This window comes from Hoplias malabaricus, chromosome 4 (assembly GCF_029633855.1).
Source record: "Hoplias malabaricus isolate fHopMal1 chromosome 4, fHopMal1.hap1, whole genome shotgun sequence".
Lineage (NCBI taxonomy): Eukaryota > Metazoa > Chordata > Actinopteri > Characiformes > Erythrinidae > Hoplias > Hoplias malabaricus.
In genome coordinates this window covers 4,726,193-4,750,731 of record NC_089803.1, presented here as the reverse complement: position 1 = coordinate 4,750,731, position 24,539 = coordinate 4,726,193, and the positions used below count along the sequence as shown (strand labels likewise).

The following is a 24,539-nucleotide window of genomic DNA, read 5'->3' as shown; positions in this document are numbered from 1 at the left end:
ACACACACACACACGTTTCCATTCTTGTATTTGTGGAGTTCTATATCTATTGACCTGTTCACATTTTTATTCAAAATAAATCCTAATTCTTTAAGTGTAAACATTCCTGTGTGTGTACATGGTAATGTTTATTGTGTTTGTGTGGACTAAAGCTCCTTAGGATGACGGAACAAAAACAACATTCTGACGTTATGGGGACATTCTCTCCCTGAAGCTCTGCAGCTTTTCATCAAATTTCCAAACACTGTAGTTTTTAAAATGTAAAAAAAACAATGATTTCATTCAAAAGTGTCATTCTGATTAAAAACTGCAAAAATAAAGAGAAAAGTCCACAAAAGACAGACACATTTGTTAATTTCCTAATTGTGATCAGATCATAGAGACAGAAATACATATCACAACCCGTTATTAGATTTTTGACACTAGATTCATAAAGCAACAATAACATAATATTCTATTGTATTATTTTCTGATTTTGGATTCTCAGTTGAATGTAGAAAGAACTAATGATACACAGCTATTCCATGATATTAATAAAAAAAATGTAGGTACTTTTCCTCATTTCCATAGAGAGGGTCCACTTTGCATCATGAGCCCATGCTTCAGTGCTCTGCTAGTGTTTATAGTCCTGTGAGTTTAACACTTCATGACTGAGAGCTGCTGCCCCACAAACTTCACCCACAGCAACCATGACTTTGGTCTCCATCTTCATCTGGACACTGGTTCTCTGGACGAGAGGTAGAAATGGGGGGTTGTATTTCAGTTTTGAAGATCAACATTAAAAAATATAATAATAATTTTAAATTACATTAGGTGTAATTTAATTGTTTGAGTGAGTATATTATTTAAAACTGATTTTTCATTCTTTCTGTCTGTTAGATTCCTTTGGAGATATACTAATGACTCAGTCTCCAGGATCTCAGTCTGTTTCTCCAGGAGACACAGTTACTATCAGCTGCAGATCCAGTCAGAGCATTAGCAGCAGCTATCTCCACTGGTATCAGCAGAAACCTGGAGAAGCTCCTAAACTCCTGATCTATAGCACATCCACTCGTCAGTCTGGAGTCTCAGATCGTTTCAGTGGGAGTGGATCTGGTTCAGAATATTCTCTAAAAATCACTGGAGTAAAGCCTGAAGATGCAGGAGATTATTACTGTCAGCAGAGTAGCAGCTGGCCACTCACACAGTGTTAGAGCGTCGTACAAAAACCTCCTTCAGCTGTAGAGGAACTGCTCTGAGTCAGAAACACTCACTGATCTGTGAACAGCTGCTAAAGCTGCACTCAACTGAACTCATCAGCTCCAGAACACTACAGTAGTGAAGAGTGTTCTCTCTTTGGGGAGTTTTCCTTACTGTGGAACAGGGATTTACATCAGGAGATGGAATATCTCACTAGGAGCAGCAGCAGATAAACACTACACACTGTACACACTACACACAATCTTCACAAGCTCTACACACTGTTACTAACTACATTAGAGCTTGACTTTCAGCTTCATTCATTAATCTATTCTCACTGCATCATGTAAATTTACTGAATTAAATGTTAATATTAACTTAACCGAATAATGTAATGATGTTACACCACTGACCTACAGTGACCTTTGCTCTGGTCTAACATTATGTCAGTTCTTCTACAGTTAGATCTTCTTAATCTGTGTGTTTTTGTATAATATTAGAAACATTTTTCTTCCAAAACCTGTCCATTTCTATCCATCCTTAAAGCCGTCTGTCTGGGGTTCATGAAGATTCTGCATCTGTCCAAAAATGTTCAGCTTGTTTCAGTCAGTCACACTCAAGCACATCACTCAGCACCGCACTGAATCTACAGCTACTCCCAATTTTAACAACAGAGATTGTACTTTTTAGTGAACTGTATGATGAAGAATCACTGAGATTTTATTCCTCACCAAGACACTGCTCAAGATTAAAGCACAGTTCAGATTATTGAGCTTTTAACTACACAATAATACTGTGTTTCTATGTGATGTCACTATATGAACAAACAATGATCAGGGGGTCCTGACCACTGAAGAGCAGGGTGAAAGGGGGCTAACAAAGTATGCAGAGCAACTGCTGGACTACAGTCTGTAATTGCAGCTGTGTGGGCACTGCATTCATACATCTGCACAGATCTGATTGGTCTGTGAGTTTACTGCACTACAAAGCCTTTACTATAAAAACAGGAAAAGTTCTGCCACTGAAAATGAACACTGTTAAAATTAAATCATTCCCATAGTTTATCGGTAGGGGTCCGCATTTGACAACATCTGGGTCCAGACCAGGACCGTGGTCTGCCTTTTAGTGACCTCTGCCTTAAAGGATAAAAACCCTGCTCAGAACATACACAAATGTAGCAGAGGAGGTCTTTTAGGGATCAGGGTGGACATTCAGGACATTAGACCAGGGCTGGACAACCCGAGACTCTGTGTCTGTACAAGTGTGACTCTTATATTCATAATTAAATTATAGCTATATGTTTGTTGGGTCTGTGTACCTTTTCTCCATTTGATTTTCATGTTTAAATGGAAAAAGGAAAATGGAAACCAACCCGTGATCTGATCTCTGATTTGTAAACAGAAAATCTTAATAAGAATCAGGAGAGTGCTCCGTCTGTTTCTGGGGCTGTGGTCACTCCTCTCTCTGTTCACAGAGCTGCTGCTAAGAAGGACAGCTCTAGAGTCACAGTCTGAAATCATTTTACACACAGCACAAAGACCCAGCCCCAGTGTGTTGAAGGATTATGGGGAAGAAACAGGGTTTTCTTTTAGGAGTGTGAGGAGATTCTGCTCTTCAACGTCTGGAGTCAACTCTTCATTTCTGTCGACTAAACCCCTCTTTCTAACGACATGGGGCAGATACTGCTCTGAATTTATCCACAATTATATTCAGATTATTGTTCTAAAGCCGTCCTGCTGAGTAGTGTCTCTGTACACAGTGAGAGTGGTGGAATAAAGTCAAAATGAACAGATTTAATGAAGAGGAATCGACTCCCAAAGAATCAATCCTACAAGTGTCTGGGAGTCAGGATCAAATCTTGGTGAATCACTCAGAGAATCTGAACTCTTGGAGTCGACTCAGTCTCTGTTTGTGATTGACGTGAGAAGGTGTAGTTGCTGTAGGACTGGTAGCTGTGTGCAGACAGATTTGTGTAAATGCACAGCCTGTGGCTCTGGTAGTAAATGTATTTCAGAACAGAGGGAAGCAGACTTTTGAACTGATATCAGTTCATTTATATCACTATTACTTTCTGGTCTTAGGCTTTTGATCATATTTCTCACTTTTGATGGTTAAGGAACATTCAGGAATTCTGAACTTTAATTAATTAGTGAGTTATTGAAATAACTTTATCAGTCTCCCCCTTCTGTCAGTTCAAAGTGGACCTTAACACTCGCCTGTTTCAGTAAAAGTTTAAAGAGGAGTTCAAAATGAAAAATCACACATTTTGTGTTGATTTAAATGCTTTATTTTCATAAAAGAATGTAGCATTATTTTGTTAAAAAGAAAAATTAATGATTGCAGATGAAGACAGACAAATAATCAACAAACAGTGTAAGAGTGTATATATAGAGAGTGTAACTCTGTACTGAGCTGCTCCAGAAGCTGATGTGAAGATCTGAGCATTAATCAGAGACATGTTTGAACACACTGAAGATGAAGAGGAGCTCTATCAGCTCCAACACAGGTGTGGACCCTCACTGTCCAGTGCACTGATCTCTCTTCAGTGTTTCACTGACAGTAGTCTGGCCTCCTTTGGTGGCCTCACAGGTCACTGTCTTCTTCATCCACTCGTCCTCCTGGAGGGTCAGGGTGCTGCTTCAGCTGTAGAGGCCAGTGTCCTTCTGCAGAAGCCCAGGACTCTGACTAAACCCTGAGGTCAGAGGGTTTCCACCCACCTTCCAGCTCAGCTTCCAGTCTGAGGGGAAGCCCTTGTTGGCCAAACACACCAGTGTGGTCTTCCCCTGCCCCAGACTGGAGGGGGGCAGGACTGTGAGGGTGGGGTGGGTCACAGCTAGGACACACACACACACACAGTTTCATTTCCCTTATTTCTAACACAGCACAAATGACTTCAGTGATGCAGTAAAAATCACACTCTAATTACAACCTTCAACTCAACCACTTTCACATATAAACTCATATTTACAATTACATTCAGAGGAGGATTTCAGTTTCATTAAATATTACAGAGTTTTCACTTACAAACATCTACAGAACATTATGATTTCACCAGGCGTCCCCAAACATTTGCATATAACTGTTTTTCTAACAGAGCAGAACTGAGTTCAGTGAAGCATTAAAATAATGCTCTAATTATAACCTTAAACTGAACTGCTTCAAATATGAACTAATATTTACAATTACATTAATAGATACATTTCATTCAGAATACTTTTAAAACTATTTCTTTATTTTAATTCATTATAATTGTAACATTACACACATCCCATGATGTGAAAGTTTAAAACATGATTTGATTTCCTCCAAAACAGTAAATAATCAATAACTAAATCAAGCTGCAGTCTCCATGTACTACGTCTTCAAAGCTTTAGAACGGAAAACACTGCTCATAATAACCTCCACATTGTGGCGTCCAGATGGAGACAGAACGGCTCTAATCACCCAACACTGACTCTACAATCCAGCTTTACATTTGATCTTTTTAAAAAGAAATGTCATCACTGAACACTTCACAGGAAACCTTTAGGAAATATTTGTATTTTAAAGAAAAGAAATCCAGTTCAGAAACAGGAGCTGGTGGTGAAACCTAAAGCTCCACACTCTCCACACTTCAGAGCAGTTCTAATTAAATACATTCACATTTGGATTATCTTTTATTCAGAAGATCATCAAGTGCATCTCTACTGTTGTCCAGAATCATTTTAATTAAAGATTCCTTTTGAATAAAGAGTAAAAGTGGACTTACTTCCAACATCCAGTTTTGTTCCTCCACCAAAAGTGTACCACAGTGATACAAACTCGTTTACTGGCCGTACAAAAACCTCCTGCTCTAAACACACCCCTCTCTTCAGCCTTTACACACACTATTTCTGAACTAGAACACAATATTAATGGATTCTGCAGCTATTAATAATGGAAAACACTCCCAAACTGTAGAAGCTACAGATTCTCAACAAGGATTATTTTATAAACATTAAAATATCTAAACCCAGGACACACTTTGTTCTTTTGTATTTCCACAACAGACAAACACTTGATATAAAAGTATAAAACTACATGTAGAAACATGTTTTCATCTCAGATTCCAATTACAATCACAGATACAATCATATCAACTAATATTAAAACCAGATCCAATTAATGACAATAATAAAAACATGCTCCACTCTCTGTGTTGGTGATTATATGTTCACTTTCATCAGAAGTGTTCATAAATAATTCAATCAGTAAAAATTAGAGCTGCTGTTGAAAACTGTTCAACATTCATTAATAGTTTAAAAGATTCTTACTGTTATCATTGTGTTTCCTCCACCCAAAAGTCCTCCAGCCCTGATCCAGACAGATGGAGCCGCAGTAGCAGCTGCAGAAAACCTCAAATGAAAGGCAGAGACAGTTAGAGTTTAGGATTTTAAACATGAGACTCCACACTGAGCAGAAATGTTTGATCAAACAATATCAAATAAATGTGATGATCTTTCCTCAGTGTTGTTAGAAAGATGATTTCCATAGAGAGGGTCCACTTTGCATCATGAGCCCATGCTTCAGTGCTCTGCTAGTGTTTATAGTCCTGTGAGTTTAACACTTCATTACTGAGAGCTGCTGCCCCACAAACTTCACCCACAGCAACCATGACTTTGGTCTCCATCTTCATCTGGACACTGGCGCTCTGGACCAGAGGTAACACACACAGCTTCAGTTTGAGGAGATTTATGTCTGATGTAAGACTATTGTGTTTGTAATTATAGATTTATGAGATGCAGATATATATTTAATAAGATACATGTAAAATACAAAACATTAATTGTAATTTCAACTGAAAACACACTTTAAAATAATGGTTTAAAAAAATTATTATGTATTATCTTAAATATGTTAATCTTTCCTTCAGGATCCAGTGGCCAGGTGACTGTGACTCAAAGTCCAGCAGAAATAAATGTTTCTACAGGAAAATCAGTCACCATCAACTGTAGAACCAGCCCTAATGTCTATTACGATATGATGTTGGGTGAATGTCTTGCTTGGTATCAGCAGAAACCTGGAGAAGCTCCTAAACTCCTGATAAACTCTGCTGATCAGTTAGAGTCAGGTATTTCAGATCGTTTCAGTGGCAGTGGATCTGGATCTGACTTCACTCTGACCATCAGTAACGTCCAGACTGAAGATGCAGGAGATTATTACTGTCAGAGTTTACATTTGATCAGTGGTAGCTATGTGTTCACACAGTGAAATAGAGTCGTACAAAAACCTCCCTCAGTCAGAGACTGCACAGAGACTGCACTGCTGCAGCTGCACCCTACTGCAGATGCTGAGGAGGAGGATGATACACACAATAACACACTCTGTGGAGGAGAGACACACACCTCACTAACACACACCTCTACACACAATAACACACTCTGTGGAGGAGAGACACACACCTCACTAACACACACCTCCACACACAATAACACACTCTGTGGAGGAGAGACACACACCTCACTAACACACACCTCCACACACAATAACACACTCTGTGGAGGAGAGACACACACACCTCACTAACACACACCTCCACACACAATAACACACTCTGTGGAGGAGAGACACACACCTCACTAACACACACCTCCGCACACAATAACACACTCTGTGGAGGAGAGACACACACCTCCACACACAATAACACACTCTGTGGAGGAGAGACACACACCTCACTAACACACACCTCCACACAATAACACACTGTGGAGGAGAGACACACACCTCACTAACACACACCTCCACACAATAACACACTGTGGAGGAGAGACACACACCTTACTAACACACACCTCCACACAATAACACACTGTGGAGGAGAGACACACACCTCACTAACACACACCTCCACACACAATAACACACTCTGTGGAGGAGAGACACACACCTCACTAACACACACCTCCACACAATAACACACTGTGGAGGAGAGACACACACCTCACTAACACACACCTCCACACACAATAACACACTCTGTGGAGGAGAGACACACTTCACTTAGAAGTACAGACAGATAGATAGATAAATAGATAGATAGGTAGATCATAGTTTGAATTCCCATTATAAGTAACACACTTATGCTCTTACTCAAATAAAACACTAATGTTAAGTGTAATTCTGGCTAATGCAGTCATTATATGGAGCTATATTAGGGTCAAAAGTTTTGTTCATTTGAAAAAAAAATCTGAAGCTGAAAATTCAAATCTTGAGATTGAACTTTGAAAAACACAGCAATGTTGTAATAAAACCAGTTTAATTTAAAGCACAATTTAAGGTGGAACGGAAAATCAGACTAAGAACCTGGGGAATAAGGCGCTTATTCTGATTCTATTTCAGCTCGCTACAGCTTTGTCCTGATGGAGTGGACACCATTACCAGCAAAGTACTGGGAAAATAAAGTGTGGCTATGGAACTATGCACTCCGACAGAGTTTATAGCTCTTTTACTGAGATTGGTGCCGAATGTTGTCTAAAAGAGCTCACTATAAAGGACTTTGTCACTAAAGTCAATGTTTTACACTGAATATTGTGTATAATGTAAGTGTTCAGTGATATTTATCATAGTCAACACTGAGGAAGGTCCTCAGCCTTCATTGCTATGCTGTCAGACATTAGACCACGCCCCTCTCTGCTGATGTCCCGCCTCCAACGCGAGAAAAGGGCCAGATGTCTGAAACTGAAAAACTAAGATCCAAAAGTGAAAAAATGGATCTGAAAATGAAAATAAGATCTGTGACTGAAAAAAGAAGTTATGAAACAAAAATAAATAAAAAAATCTGAATCTGAAAACATAAAATCTGTAACTGAAAAATACAAACCGGATTCTGAAAAAGTTGGGACACTAAACAAATTGTGAATAAAAACTGAATGCAATGATGTGGAGATGGCAAATGTCAATATTTTATTCGTAATAGAACATAGATGACAGATCAAAAGTTTAATCTGAGTAAATGTAACATTTTAAAAGAAAAATGTTGATACAAAATTTCACAGTGTCAACAAATCCCAAAAAAGTTGCGACAAGTAGCAATACTTTAATAAAAGACTTTTAAGTTATCATCATCAACAGTGCATAACATCATCAAAAGATTCAGAGAATCTGGAACAATTGCTGTGCGTAAGGGTCAAGGCCATAAAACTCTACTGGATGCTCGTGATCTCCGGGCCCTTAAACGTCACTGCACCTCAAACAGGAATGCCACTGTCAAGGAAATAACAGAATGGGCTCAGGAATACTTCCAGAAAGCATTGTCAGTGAACACAATCCACCGTGACATCCGCCGTTGCCAGCTGAAACTCTACAGTGCAAAGAGGAAGCCATTTCTAAGCAAGCTCAACAAGCTCAGACGTTTGCACTGGGCCAGGGGTCTTTTAAAATGGAGTGTGGCAAAATGGAAGACTGTTCTGTGGTCAGATGAGTCACGATTTGAAGTTCTTTATGGAACACTGGGACGCCATGTCATCCGGACCAGAGAGGACAAGGATAACCCAAGTTGTTATCAACGCTCCGTTCAGAAGCCTGCATCACTGATGGTATGGGGTTGCATGAGTGCTTGTGGCATGGAAAGGCACCATTAATGCAGAGAACTATGTTCAGGTTCTAGAACAACATATGCTCCCATCTAGACGTCATCTCTTTCAGGGAAGACCCTGCATTTTTCAACAAGATAATGCCAGACCACATTCTGCAGCAATCACAACATCATGGCTATGTAGGAGAAGGATCCGGGGACTGAAATGGCAGCCTGCAGTCCAGATCTTTCACCTATAGAGAACATTTGGCGCATCATAAAGAGGAAGGTGCGACAAAGAAGGCCCAAGACGATTGAGCAGTTAGAGGCCTGTATTAGACATGAATGGGAGAGCATTCCTATTTCTAAACTTGAGAAACTGGTCTCCTCTGTCCCCAGACGTCTGTTGAGTGTTGTATGAAGAAGGGGGGATGTCACACAGTGGTAAAAAATGGCCTTGTCCCAACTTTTTTGGGATTTGTTGACGCCATGAAATTTTGACTAAAATTTTGAATAAAATTTTGAATAAAATATTGACATTTGCCATCTCCACATCATTGCATTCAGTTTTTATTCACACTTTGTTTAGTGTCCCAGCTTTTTTGGAATCCGGTTTGTAAAAGACTTCAAATATCAAAATATACAGAAAAGTGAAAAATGAAAATAAATGATTTATTCAAAAGAAATTAAATATTTGAATCAAAATTCTATTTAAACTGAAAAAAAAAATCATCCTACACTTATTTTAATTTTGAATACATTGTTGTATTTTTCAAAGTTCAATCTATACTTTTTTCAAAAGTTCAATAACTTTAGACCCTAATATAGCTCCATACCATTAGACATTGTATAATCTACAGACTGTCAACAACCTGTCGTTGACCGTCCTGAAAAGCTGAACTGATCCTCAACAACATGTGAATACATCTGTCTTTCAACAAATGTGTCATCAACACAATCAACACCCTGTAGGTTTAGTAACTAAGAACGCAAGAAATTTTAATGAGGCTGTCAACAAACTGTCCACATAAACTTTATAGACACTATATGGCCTTCAATTAATTTTAGATTTATTCAGATAAAATTGTTGTAATATCAACCACCTATTATTAATTATTCATACGTAATAGGTACATGGTACATTATTGGTGAGTCCCATTTCTTAGATTTTACAAAAACCCCTTCTGTTCAAGTGTCCTCCTGACCCTTGGCACTGAGGTACAGTCTGTAATGTTTAAAATTTCTATGATACGGAACCACAATTCAAGAGTTTGATATGTTCACAACACAAAAATAAACCAGCGCTTGAGTGGCTCTCTACTGTCGGTCTGCTGTGATAACAGAGATCTGCTGTGTTCAGTTCCACAGTAAATTTTACAATAGCCACAGGTGCTAAACATTGCTTCCCCATTTATTGTGTCAGCAACATATTAGCTTTGTTAAATGTTAATATTAAATATATTCTGCTTGTCATGAAGGAGCATAGTGCACTGAAATTACATTAAACTCAGATAATACACTGGAGATCATAGTTTTTATAGGAGAAAATACTCACATTTGTGGCTTTTTTTTTTTTTTTTTTGCTTGTGCCACCATCTTGCCACTGATTCACAAATCATTCATTGCCCTTCATTTGAAGTGTGTCCCTGAAAAATCTCAGTTTCAAGTAGAATATAAAACACTCTACTCTAAAATTACATTACTCTTTATTTTGTACATTTTAATCAGGTATAAATAAACATATTTACATTTCTTTTTTTAACAAATTAAATTCCATGACAAAAATAAGCACATGTAATTCAGCTAAAAGAAAGAATACATTCGTCATAAAAATATAATGAGTATACAGTTCTTTACATGTGAAAAAATAACATCAGGAGCACGAGCATTTTAAATAACTGCATCAGGTTTGACACTGAACTAAATGTGTACACTGCAATAATTCCTGATGAGTTTTATACAAATTCAGAAGTTATGTTTATGGTTTTGATATCCCTGTCTACATGTAATTATTGCTTTAATCAGAGAACACATCTTGTCAAAACACATGGCCAACATGCACATCACAATGTCTAGGCTTTATAATATTTAAAATTTTCTAAGTTAACATCAAAGGATTATTTCTTAGTCTGTGTGACTAAATATACGCATGTGTAGTTGTATTAGCCATATCTCATTTGAATAAGTCTCATTCAGAATAAGTTTTTAGGAATTTTTTGAGTTTTCTAGATCTGTTTAATCCAGCTGTCCTCTGTGAGCATTTGTTTTGAGGAAATACTCACCATTTGCATACGACCATCACCACGGGCAGACATTTCCTCCATAATCATATTTAAGTTCATTTCCTTTCTGATGTCTTCTATTGCAAACAAGCAGAGGGCTTCCACTGACATCAGTCTTCTTCATTGTACAGTCGGGGTGCTTGTGATCAACACTTACCAGTCTTCCTATTGATCCATCTTCTTTTGCATCATCAGTACTTTATAAATGTGGCAGAAAGTAAAAATACAAAACAAATATTAACTATTAGTTTTCTAAAACCAGTATGAATCTTATTTTAATCCCCTATTACCCTCATGTTTCTCCCACACCTGTGCCTTATGTACATGGACAAACATGAATTGTATATTTGTAATTAATGTTCCTAATGTACACACAGATAAAACCATAATGACACTGCTGACCACTGACTGCATGTTCCATATGGAAATAACCCACAATGGAATGGTAAGGCAAAAGGACCAATAAGTAAATTCATTTTTGCCTATATCCTCCATTTAGAACAGATCCTGTTCAGCTTACTACCACATTTTTTTCTTCCACTTAAATTCAAACATCATTTCTGTGTCAGACAAACTCGCTCCCTTGTATTCATCTTTCCAATGGGCGTGGGTTTGGCTTCATACACATTCATAAGGCACCCCAAATTCCTTCCCAAACACATCCGAATTCACCTCCCTGATTCAGCCTTTACGGGCGTGGTCTGTACCAGCAAATATTGGATAGCCACAGGCTTGGCATAGTTGGCAGGAGATTGGTGTATCCAATTGCAGACTTATTCATTTTATTATGCTGTAAATTGTGGTGTGTTTAGCACTATTATTTTCTTAGAATTAAACCAGTCTGTTATTCTTCAACTAAATTTTAAACCGTTAAGAATTGGCCCTTAAAATAAAGTGTTATCAAAGATTTTTATTTTTATCGTTGTTTCCTCAACCCAAATAAATATGATGATCTTTCCTCAGTGTTGTTAGAAAGATGATTTCCATAGAGAGGGTCCACTTTGCATCATGAGCCCATGCTTCAGTGCTCTGCTAGTGTTTATAGTCCTGTGAGTTTAACACTTCATGACTGAGAGCTGCTGCCCCACAAACTTCACCCACAGCAACCATGACTTTGGTCTCCATCTTCATCTGGACACTGGCGCTCTGGACGAGAGGTAAGACACTCAGTTACCTTTTCAAGAGATGTATACATCTGAGTAGAAATAGTATATGTATTTACCTTTAGAAATTACAGTAAACAAACCTTAGAACATAGCAGTTCAATTTATTAAATAATTAAACTCAAACATAAATAATTTAAAAGATTATGAAATAATTTAAATTCTACTTCATCTAAAGTACCCAACTTGTATATTATTTAAAAATATATACTTTTTAATTAAATAAAAATATTACTCATACCATTGTAAATAGTTTTATTATTATTATAATTTTGTTTACACATTTTATTTATTTTTCCCTTCGGGTCCAGTGGTCAGGTGACTGTGACTCAGACTCCTTCAGTGAAAACTGTTTCTACAGGACAATCAGTCACCATCAACCGTAGAACCAGCCCTAATGTTTACACTGATTCTTACGGTGACCGTATGGCCTGGTATCAGCAGAAACCTGGAGAAGCTCCTAAACTCCTGATCTACTACATTAACACTAGACAGTCAGGTATTTCAGATCGTTTCAGTGGCAGTGGATCTGGATCTGACTTCACTCTGACCATCAGTAACGTCCAGACTGAAGATGCAGGAGATTATTACTGTCAGAGTTACCACAGTGGACCAGTGTTCACACAGTGAAATAGAGTCGTACAAAAACCTCCCTCAGTCAGAGACTGCACAGAGACTGCACTGCTGCAGCTGCACCCTACTGCAGGAGCTGAGGGGGAGGATGATACACACAATAAAACAATCTGTGGAGGAGAGACACACACCTCACTAACACACACCTCCACACACAATAACACACTCTGTGGAGGAGAGACACACACCTCACTAACACACACCTCCACACACAATAACACACTCTGTGGAGGAATGTCTCCAACATGATCACACACACAGTTCAGTTTCACAGTTTGTTGAACCACTGAAAAGTTAATGATCTCTCTTTAAATCTAATGCTCTGTTAATTGAACTTGTAAGAGATGATCACCTCAGTTTCTCAGTAGAGTGTTCAGTGCTAAACACGTCATATCTGCAGGTAGGTGTCCACTTCTGTCCACTGGATATTTATGGTGGTCTCCTGAAGGTCTAAGAGATTCCTTCAGCATCCAGAACATTATCAGTCTCCTATTGAACTGTGGCCTGTGACCCTTGGAAGCTGTTGTAATCTGGTGTGACCAGTGGAGCTATGGAAAATTAACCAACACATTCATCACCACACAACAAACCTTTATTTTTATATTTAAAATATATATTTGGCTCTTTTTAATGTAGTCAGTTTTCCTATCAATTTGTGTCATTGTCAAAAGCACAAGCCAAGTACCATTTCTTTTCAAACTATTGCCAACACTAAGCCCCTGGAGAACTCAGTGCACTTGCAGAAGAACTGTGACAGTCCAGACCTCTCATGTCAGCTGAAAAATGCTGGAATAGAGTAGCCCTCCTATGCACACAGAGAGTGACTATAGATGTGTTCTTTTATGGCACACAGCACTGGTTTCAGAAACACTAATTCAGTATGTATTTAAGGCAGACTGTGCACTGATGAGCAGGAATGTCTGTAAGTTAGAAATCTCATCCTCCGTCTGAATCTTGAGGAATTTCTAAAGAGGTAGAATTAGATTTGTTTTATTCAGACATTTGAACACATCCTGTAGATTATTAACTGACTCAGAAATACTGTTGTCTTCCAATGAGATATTTATGTGAATTACCGATTAACAAACACAACAAAGTAACTCTGACACTGTGACAGGCCTAACTCTACAGACAGAACTGAGCCTCTTGTAAGGGGCGGCTTGTAGAGTACTCTCCAGACAGGCTGCCTGTCCGTCTCTACCACACTCTGTCCACTTAAAACCACTTTATTTAAAACTTTAACAAAACATCTGTATAAAACCTGGCTTGACACAGTGTGGAGATCCAGGTCCAGGTTGGAGAGGTCCAGCAGGGGGCCCGACACATCATCCAGGTCTGGTGTGAGAGCCATCTTCAGGAACAGATCCCCTCTTTCGGGCACCACATGACCTTGTCCATCGTCCTGCAATAGGGACTGTTCTTCTCGCGAGAAAGTTTTCTTTCCATCAGTCCACAATGGTCTTTGTGTGATGTAAGGACCATTGCCCCAGCAGCGAGGCCATAGTCTGGTTCTGCCACATCCACTAGGTCCTTTAGTGTCACTGTCCCTGAAAGGCCTGACATGTCCAGACAAGCTCCTTTAACCAGGGGCTCCTCCAGCAGCCAGTGAAGTGGTGTCCAGCCAGCTGCATTTAAAATGTGCCCATACTTTAATGAGTCCACAGTAAAAAAGAGGTGATCTTTTAAGATGCAGTTGTTTAGAATCCATTAAAAACAGGTCTGTGTCCAGTCCCAGACCTTCCACCTGGTGTAAATGGTGCAGGCCACCTCTGTCCACACCAGGTCTGCAGGGCCTGCGATGAACCTCTGCAGGAACTGCAGACAGAAGGCTGGTAGTCTACTCCCAAGGTGAACCAACCCCCGCCATCCCTCTTCTCTGGGAAGGCAGAGCACACCTTGGGGGAACCAGTGAAGTCTGTCCCAGAAAAAGTTCACTAGGATTGCCTGTAGCTGGAAGAGCCGCCCGGCAGGAGCATCCACACATGCTAATCGATGCCAGAGCACCGATGCTACCAGATTGTAGGCTCCCTCCCTCTGAATGACATCTGTCCATGAAGCCATTTCCACCAGTCCAGCCGGCCAATCAATTTTCTCTACAGCACCATCCACAGCACAATTCCTCTACTGTGAGACTTTATCGCCAGTCAAGAGCAATGAGGCAAAAACAACATTCTGGTGTTATGGGGACATTCTGTCCCTGAAGCTCTGCAGCTTTTCATCAAATTTCCAAACACTGCAGCTTTTAAACTGTAAAAAAAAAATATGATTTCTTTCAAAAGTGTCATTTTGATTAAAAAGTACACAAGTAAATATAAAAGTACATAAAAGTCAGACACATTTGTTAATTTTCTAATTGTGATCAGGTCATAGAGGTAGAAATACATATTACAACCCTTTATTTGATTTTTGACATCATAATTATAAAAGAACAATGAAGTAATACTTTATTTTTTCTAATTTCTGATTTTGGATTCACAATGTAATGTGAAGTGCAGCACGGTGGTGCAGCAGGTAGTGTCACAGTCACACAGCTCCAGGGGCCTGGAGGTTGTGGGTTCGAGTCCTGCTCCGGGTGACTATCTGTGAGGAGTTGGTGTGTTCTCTCTGTGTCTGCGTGGGTTTCCTCCGGGTGACTGTCTGTGAGGAGTTGGTGTGTTCTCTCCGTGTCCATGTGGGTTTCCTCTGGGTGCTCCGGTTTCCTCCTGAGTCCTTGACTGGCGACTCAAAAGTAAGTGTGTGTGTGTGAAGGACTGGCGCCCCCTCCAGAGTGTATTCCCGCCTTGCACCCAATGATTCCAGGTAGGCTCTGGACCCACCGCGACCCTGAACTGGATAAGAGTTACAGATAATGAATGAATGAATAATGAATGAATGAATGCAATATGAAGAGAACTAATGATACACAGATATTTCATGATATTAAAAAAAAAAAAATTAAGTCCTTTTCTTGATTTCCATAGAGAGGGTCCACTTTGCATCATGAGCCCATGCTTCAGTGCTCTGCTAGTGTTTATAGTCCTGTGAGTTTAACACTTCATGACTGAGAGCTGCTGCCCCACAAACTTCACCCACAGCAACCATGACTTTGGTCTCCATCTTCATCTGGACACTGGCGCTCTGGACGAGAGGTAACACACATGAATATATTTTGGGAAGATGTCTACTAGTAGTAATTAAAATAATTGATTTGTAGTTTGAAAAAAGTCCTGAATATTTACATGTTCAAATATTATTGTTTAATGTAAAGTAGTATTAACATACATGAAAAAAAAAAATAGAAATTAACCTTTTTCAATCGGACAGCAATGATAAAATTCCATTATTTCACTGAAAAATAAATAAATATGAAAAAAAATGTAATACTTTTGTGTAATATTTTATTAATACTATATATTGTTACCATTGTTTTTGCTTTTTTAGGTTACAGTGGTCAGGTGACTGTGACTCAGAATCCTGCAGTTAAAGCTGTTTCAACAGGACAATCAGTCACCATCAACTGTAGAACCAGCCCTAATGTCTACACTGATTCTTACGGTGACCGTATGGCTTGGTATCAGCAGAAGCCTGGAGAAGCTCCTAAACCCCTGATCTACTTAGTTAACACTAGACAGTCAGGTATTTCAGATCGTTTCAGTGGCAGTGGATCTGGATCTGACTTCACTCTGACCATCAGTAACGTCCAGACTGAAGATGCAGGAGATTATTACTGTCAGAGTGAACATTGTATCAGTGGCTGTGTGTTAACACAGTGAAATAGAGTCGTACAAAAACCTCCCTCAGTCAGAGACTGCACAGAGACTGCACTGCTGCAGCTGCACCCTACTGCAGGTGCTGAGGGGGAGGATGATACACACAATAACACACTCTGTGAAGGAGACACACAAGTCCACACACACCTCACTAACACACACCTCCACACACAGTAAAACACTTTCTGGATAAGAGATACACTTCCAAATATTGAGAGATCAGTGGTTAATGTCTATGTGAAATGTGAACTGCATTTCAGCTCTGCATTTTCCTCCTGAAAGTCTATAACTTCAGTTCATCAGCTCATAATGCATAGGTTGTGTAGGACAAAATATACCTCTGAAATGTCCAGTTGTTGAAGGCCTGTACTGTCATTCAATTATGAAAAACTGAATGCAGTGATTCATTCATTCATTTATTGTAACCCTTTTCTAGTTACGGGTTGCGGTGGGTCCGGAGTCTACAAGGAATCACTGAGTATATATATATATATATATATATATATATATATATATATATATATATATATATTAAGTCAAACAGGAAATATTTAATGAAGTTTGATATATATAGAATGAATGATGATATAAATATAGAATGAAAGCTGATATATTTAGAATGAATGTTTATGGCAAGCCAAACAGGAAATATTTAATGAACTTTGATGTATATAGAATGAACGCTGATATATATAGAATGAACTTTGATATATATAGAATGAAAGCTGACACACAGGGGTTGGACAATGAAACTAAAACACCTGGTTTTAGACAACAATAATGTATTAGTGTGGTGTAGGGCCTCCTTTTGTGGCCAATACAGCAGCAATTTGTCTTGAGAAAGTCCTGCACAGTGGTCAGAGGGATTTTAAGCCATTCTTCTTGCAGGATAGTGGCCAGGTCTCTACGTGATGCTGGTGGAGGAAAACGTTTCCTGACTCGCTCCTCCAAAACACCCCAAAGTGGCTCAATAATATTTAGATCTGGTGACTGTGCAGGCCATGGGAGATGATCAACTTCACTTTCGTGTTCATCAAACCAATCTTTCACCAGTCTTGCTGTGTGTATTCGTGCATTGTCGTCCTGATACACGGAATCGCCTTCAGGATACAACGTTTGAACCACTGAATGCACATGATCCTCCAGAATGGTTCGGAAGTCCTTGGCCATGATCATTCTATATATATCAGCGTTCATTCTATATCCCCCATACTCAAATAGCAGCCTCCTGGCCTTTTTAGGCCCATTGGGCATCTATTTCTGGCACGAGAGCTGTTTTGAAAAGTTTTTTTTTTATTATGATTTTTTTTTTTTCAATCGCGCTGTACGCTCTTATTTTGAAATCGCGCACCGCGAGGCTGGTGATTGCCTCCATGGCAACAATAAACAGATAGCAGTAAAGCCTTCGGAAACGAGACAGTCAAAGTTCATTCTATATATATCAGCGTTCATTCTATATATATCAAAGTTCATTCTATATATATCAGCGTTCATTCTATATATATCAGCGTTCATTCTATATATATCAGTGTTCATTCTATATATATCAGTGTTCATTCTATATATATCAGCGTTCATTCTATATATATCAAAGTTCATTCTATATATATCAGCGTTCATTCTATATATATCAGCGTTCATTCTATATATATCAGCGTTCATTCTATATATATATCAGCGTTCATTCTATATATATCAAAGTTCATTCTATATATATCAGCGTTCATTCTATATATATCAGCGTTCATTCTATATATATCAGCGTTCATTCTATATATATCAAAGTTCATTCTATATATATCAGTGTTCATTCTATATATATCAAAGTTCATTCTATATATATCAGCGTTCATTCTATATATATCAGCGTTCATTCTATATATATCAAAGTTCATTCTATATATATCAGTGTTCATTCTATATATATCAGCGTTCATTCTATATATATCAAAGTTCATTCTATATATATCAGCGTTCATTCTATATATATCAGCGTTCATTCTATATATATCAAAGTTCATTCTATATATATCAACTTTCATTCTATATATATCAGCGTTCATTCTATATATATCAAAGTTCATTCTATATATATCAACTTTCATTCTATATATATCAGCGTTCATTCTATATATATCAAAGTTCATTCTATATATATCAGTGTTCATTCTATATATATCAGCGTTCATTCTATATATATCAAAGTTCATTCTATATATATCAGAGTTCATTCTATATATATCAAAGTTCATTCTATATATATCAACTTTCATTCTATATATATCAGCGTTCATTCTATATATATCAGTGTTCATTCTATATATATCAGCGTTCATTCTATATATATCAAAGTTCATTCTATATATATCAGTGTTCATTCTATATATATCAGCGTTCATTCTATATATATCAAAGTTCATTCTATATATATCAGCGTTCATTCTATATATATCAACTTTCATTCTATATATATCAGCGTTCATTCTATATATATCAAAGTTCATTCTATATATATCAACTTTCATTCTATATATATCAGCGTTCATTCTATATATATCAAAGTTCATTCTATATATATCAGTGTTCATTCTATATATATCAGCGTTCATTCTATATATATCAAAGTTCATTCTATATATATCAGCGTTCATTCTATATATATCAGCGTTCATTCTATATATATCAGCTTTCATTCTATATATATCAAAGTTCATTCTATATATATCAAAGTTCATTCTATATATATCAGCGTTCATTCTATATATATCAGCGTTCATTCTATATATATCAAAGTTCATTCTATATATATCAGCGTTCATTCTATATATATCAGCGTTCATTCTATATATATCAAAGTTCATTCTATATATATCAGCGTTCATTCTATATATATCAAAGTTCATTCTATATATATCAAAGTTCATTCTATATATATCAGCGTTCATTCTATATATATCAACTTTCATTCTATATATATCAAAGTTCATTCTATATATATCAAAAATCATTCTATATATATCAAAGTTCATTCTATATATATCAGCGTTCATTCTATATATATCAGCGTTCATTCTATATATATCAAAGTTCATTCTATATATATCAGCGTTCATTCTATATATATCAAAGTTCATTCTATATATATATCAGCGTTCATTCTATATATATCAGCGTTCATTCTATATATATCAAAGTTCATTCTATATATATCAAAGTTCATTCTATATATATCAGCGTTCATTCTATATATATCAACTTTCATTCTATATATATCAACTTTCATTCTATATATATCAAAGTTCATTCTATATATATCAGTGTTCATTCTATATATATCAAAATTCATTCTATATATATCAGTGTTCATTCTATATATATCAACTTTCATTCTATATATATCAACTTTCGTTCTATATATACCAACTTTCGTTCTATATATATCAAAGTTCGTTCTATATATATCAGTGTTCATTCTATATATATCAAAGTTCATTCTATATATATCAGTGTTCATTCTATATATATCAACTTTCATTCTATATATATCAACTTTCATTCTATATATATCAAAGTTCATTCTATATATATCAGTGTTCATTCTATATATATCAAAGTTCATTCTATATATATCAAAGTTCATTCTATATATATCAAAGTTCATTCTATATATATCAGCGTTCATTCTATATATATCAACTTTCATTCTATATATACCAACTTTCGTTCTATATATATCAAAGTTCGTTCTATATATATCAGTGTTCATTCTATATATATCAAAGTTCATTCTATATATATCAGTGTTCATTCTATATATATCAACTTTCATTCTATATATACCAACTTTCATTCTATATATATCAAAGTTCATTCTATATATATCAAAGTTCATTCTATATATATCAAAGTTCATTCTATATATATCAGCGTTCATTCTATATATATCAACTTTCATTCTATATATACCAACTTTCGTTCTATATATATCAAAGTTCGTTCTATATATATCAGTGTTCATTCTATATATATCAAAGTTCATTCTATATATATCAGCGTTCATTCTATATATATCAAAGTTCATTCTATATATATCAGCGTTCATTCTATATATATCAGCGTTCATTCTATATATATCAGCGTTCATTCTATATATATCAAAGTTCATTCTATATATATCAGTGTTCATTCTATATATATCAAAGTTCATTCTATATATATCAGCGTTCATTCTATATATATCAGCGTTCATTCTATATATATCAAAGTTCATTCTATATATATCAGTGTTCATTCTATATATATCAGCGTTCATTCTATATATATCAAAGTTCATTCTATATATATCAGCGTTCATTCTATATATATCAGCGTTCATTCTATATATATCAAAGTTCATTCTATATATATCAACTTTCATTCTATATATATCAGCGTTCATTCTATATATATCAAAGTTCATTCTATATATATCAACTTTCATTCTATATATATCAGCGTTCATTCTATATATATCAAAGTTCATTCTATATATATCAGTGTTCATTCTATATATATCAGCGTTCATTCTATATATATCAAAGTTCATTCTATATATATCAGAGTTCATTCTATATATATCAAAGTTCATTCTATATATATCAACTTTCATTCTATATATATCAGCGTTCATTCTATATATATCAGTGTTCATTCTATATATATCAGCGTTCATTCTATATATATCAAAGTTCATTCTATATATATCAGTGTTCATTCTATATATATCAGCGTTCATTCTATATATATCAAAGTTCATTCTATATATATCAGCGTTCATTCTATATATATCAACTTTCATTCTATATATATCAGCGTTCATTCTATATATATCAAAGTTCATTCTATATATATCAACTTTCATTCTATATATATCAGCGTTCATTCTATATATATCAAAGTTCATTCTATATATATCAGTGTTCATTCTATATATATCAGCGTTCATTCTATATATATCAAAGTTCATTCTATATATATCAGCGTTCATTCTATATATATCAGCGTTCATTCTATATATATCAGCTTTCATTCTATATATATCAAAGTTCATTCTATATATATCAAAGTTCATTCTATATATATCAGCGTTCATTCTATATATATCAGCGTTCATTCTATATATATCAAAGTTCATTCTATATATATCAGCGTTCATTCTATATATATCAGCGTTCATTCTATATATATCAAAGTTCATTCTATATATATCAGCGTTCATTCTATATATATCAAAGTTCATTCTATATATATCAAAGTTCATTCTATATATATCAGCGTTCATTCTATATATATCAACTTTCATTCTATATATATCAAAGTTCATTCTATATATATCAAAAATCATTCTATATATATCAAAGTTCATTCTATATATATCAGCGTTCATTCTATATATATCAGCGTTCATTCTATATATATCAAAGTTCATTCTATATATATCAGCGTTCATTCTATATATATCAAAGTTCATTCTATATATATATCAGCGTTCATTCTATATATATCAGCGTTCATTCTATATATATCAAAGTTCATTCTATATATATCAAAGTTCATTCTATATATATCAGCGTTCATTCTATATATATCAACTTTCATTCTATATATATCAACTTTCATTCTATATATATCAAAGTTCATTCTATATATATCAGTGTTCATTCTATATATATCAAAATTCATTCTATATATATCAGTGTTCATTCTATATATATCAACTTTCATTCTATATATATCAACTTTCGTTCTATATATACCAACTTTCGTTCTATATATATCAAAGTTCGTTCTATATATATCAGTGTTCATTCTATATATATCAAAGTTCATTCTATATATATCAGTGTTCATTCTATATATATCAACTTTCATTCTATATATATCAACTTTCATTCTATATATATCAAAGTTCATTCTATATATATCAGTGTTCATTCTATATATATCAAAGTTCATTCTATATATATCAAAGTTCATTCTATATATATCAAAGTTCATTCTATATATATCAGCGTTCATTCTATATATATCAACTTTCATTCTATATATACCAACTTTCGTTCTATATATATCAAAGTTCGTTCTATATATATCAGTGTTCATTCTATATATATCAAAGTTCATTCTATATATATCAGTGTTCATTCTATATATATCAACTTTCATTCTATATATATCAACTTTCATTCTATATATACCAACTTTCGTTCTATATATATCAAAGTTCATTCTATATATATCAGTGTTCATTCTATATATATCAAAATTCATTCTATATATATCAGTGTTCATTCTATATATATCAACTTTCATTCTATATATATCAACTTTCATTCTATATATACCAACTTTCGTTCTATATATATCAACTTTCATTCTATATATATCAACTTTCATTCTATATATATCAAAGTTCATTCTATATATATCAAAGTTCATTAAATATTTCCTGTTTGGCTTGCCATAATATATATATATATATATATATATATATATATATATATATATATATATATATATATATATATATATCGAGTATATTATCAACTATTCTAGATGTTAGAGATTAATAATTTTTTTCTAAATTGAGACAGGAATCTTTTTTCATGATTAAAAAATTCAGATTTAGATTCAGCAGAAACATATGCATCCGAGATGATTGTCTGGTTTGAACTCGCGTTGCGAGGTCACCATTAGCCAGTCCCGGGGCCATCTGCTGATTTTGCGATAAGATACGCTGTTCAACAGTCCGACGCTGAGGATGATAAAACATGCTCGGTCTTTCCCCTGGGTGAGTTTCGTAATCCTGTTCCCAAGGCTTTGGTGAGTGATCTTTTGGTTTATTAGTCATCTGGTCATCATAAAGTTTGAAGAGGACCACTCAGTGTCATCCTGGGGGTCACTGAAAAGTGCTCTGCTTAGCCTTCTGGCTATCAGATATAGGTGTGTGCGTGAGTTTGTGTGTGGGTGGGGGTGCATAGTCTTTCAGCATGCTCACTCTGTGGAATGCAGGACAGATGTTGAATTTTAGTTGGAAATGAAAATCGGCTTGAGGTCAAAACAAAACATCAGGTTCACATCAAGACGAAATGTTGGGTAGACACCAAAAATCAAAATTTTTGCTTTTAAATCCTTTCTTTATGGGTATGAGCACTAACTAGAAGCAATGTACTGCATTTATAATATGTTTTTGTTAATTCTAGGTATCAGCACTAGCCCTTGTTCTGGCAGTGTCTGAGCCCAAGCGGAGTTTAGACGATAACCTATTGTACTAGCTAGGATACACATTCTGTCTGAACACTAAGCACTTATGTGAGCCGCTCTGGATAAGGGCATCTGGTAAATACTCTAAATGTAAATGTAAAATTGTGGTTGGAAATCAAAGTCAGATATCTATCAGAAATCAACGTCAGGTTAACAAAAGGTTCACCACTGGACAGACGTTAAGGTCCAGGGTTTGTAGGTTTGAGCACCAGTATATGTGAGGAGTTTGATTTGTGTCTGTGTGGGTTTCCTCCGGGTACTCAAGTTTACTAACTTTACTAACGTATGGATTAAATTATAAATACAGCTACCCTTTTATTGAAATATGTTAAATCATGTACGTACCCAGTTTTTAAAGAGGTACAGTACAGGGACAAAATAAAAATGAATGCTACAATATTCAAAAGAAATATGCAGATATTCACTGCTGGAACCAGCTTACAGGAGTGCTTTCAACAACTGTTTCAAAGTCCTTTAAGTTGATTGTTTTCCTGATATCTCTACACACATTTTCTAGGGCATAATTCATACAGAAGGCGACCACCACTGCAATGTTTGCCTCTGTTACATCCATGGTCCTCTGGACACTTTCTGTAAGAATTATTTGCATTTGTAAATTTTTGAGTAATACAGGATACAGTAAGAAGTAAAACACTAAGTTGTAGACATTCTTAGGGTCCATTCACATTTAACAAAT

General features: G+C 35.7%; 3 gene segments (V, D, J or C); all 3 read left to right on the top strand.

The window, feature by feature from the left end:
• Nucleotides 1-5,810: 5,810 nt before the first annotated feature.
• On the top strand, nt 5,811-6,408 carry LOC136694129 (immunoglobulin kappa variable 4-1-like). The segment is given in 2 exon segments: nt 5,811-5,859; nt 6,071-6,408. Coding segments are annotated over 2 exon segments (387 nt in total).
• Nucleotides 6,409-12,103: 5,695 nt separating this feature from the next.
• On the top strand, nt 12,104-12,788 carry LOC136694128 (immunoglobulin kappa variable 4-1-like). The segment is given in 2 exon segments: nt 12,104-12,152; nt 12,520-12,788. Coding segments are annotated over 2 exon segments (318 nt in total).
• Nucleotides 12,789-15,870: 3,082 nt separating this feature from the next.
• Nucleotides 15,871-16,543, top strand: LOC136694127 (immunoglobulin kappa variable 4-1-like). The segment is given in 2 exon segments: nt 15,871-15,919; nt 16,212-16,543. Coding segments are annotated over 2 exon segments (381 nt in total).
• The last annotated feature ends 7,996 nt before the right edge of the window (nt 16,544-24,539 follow it).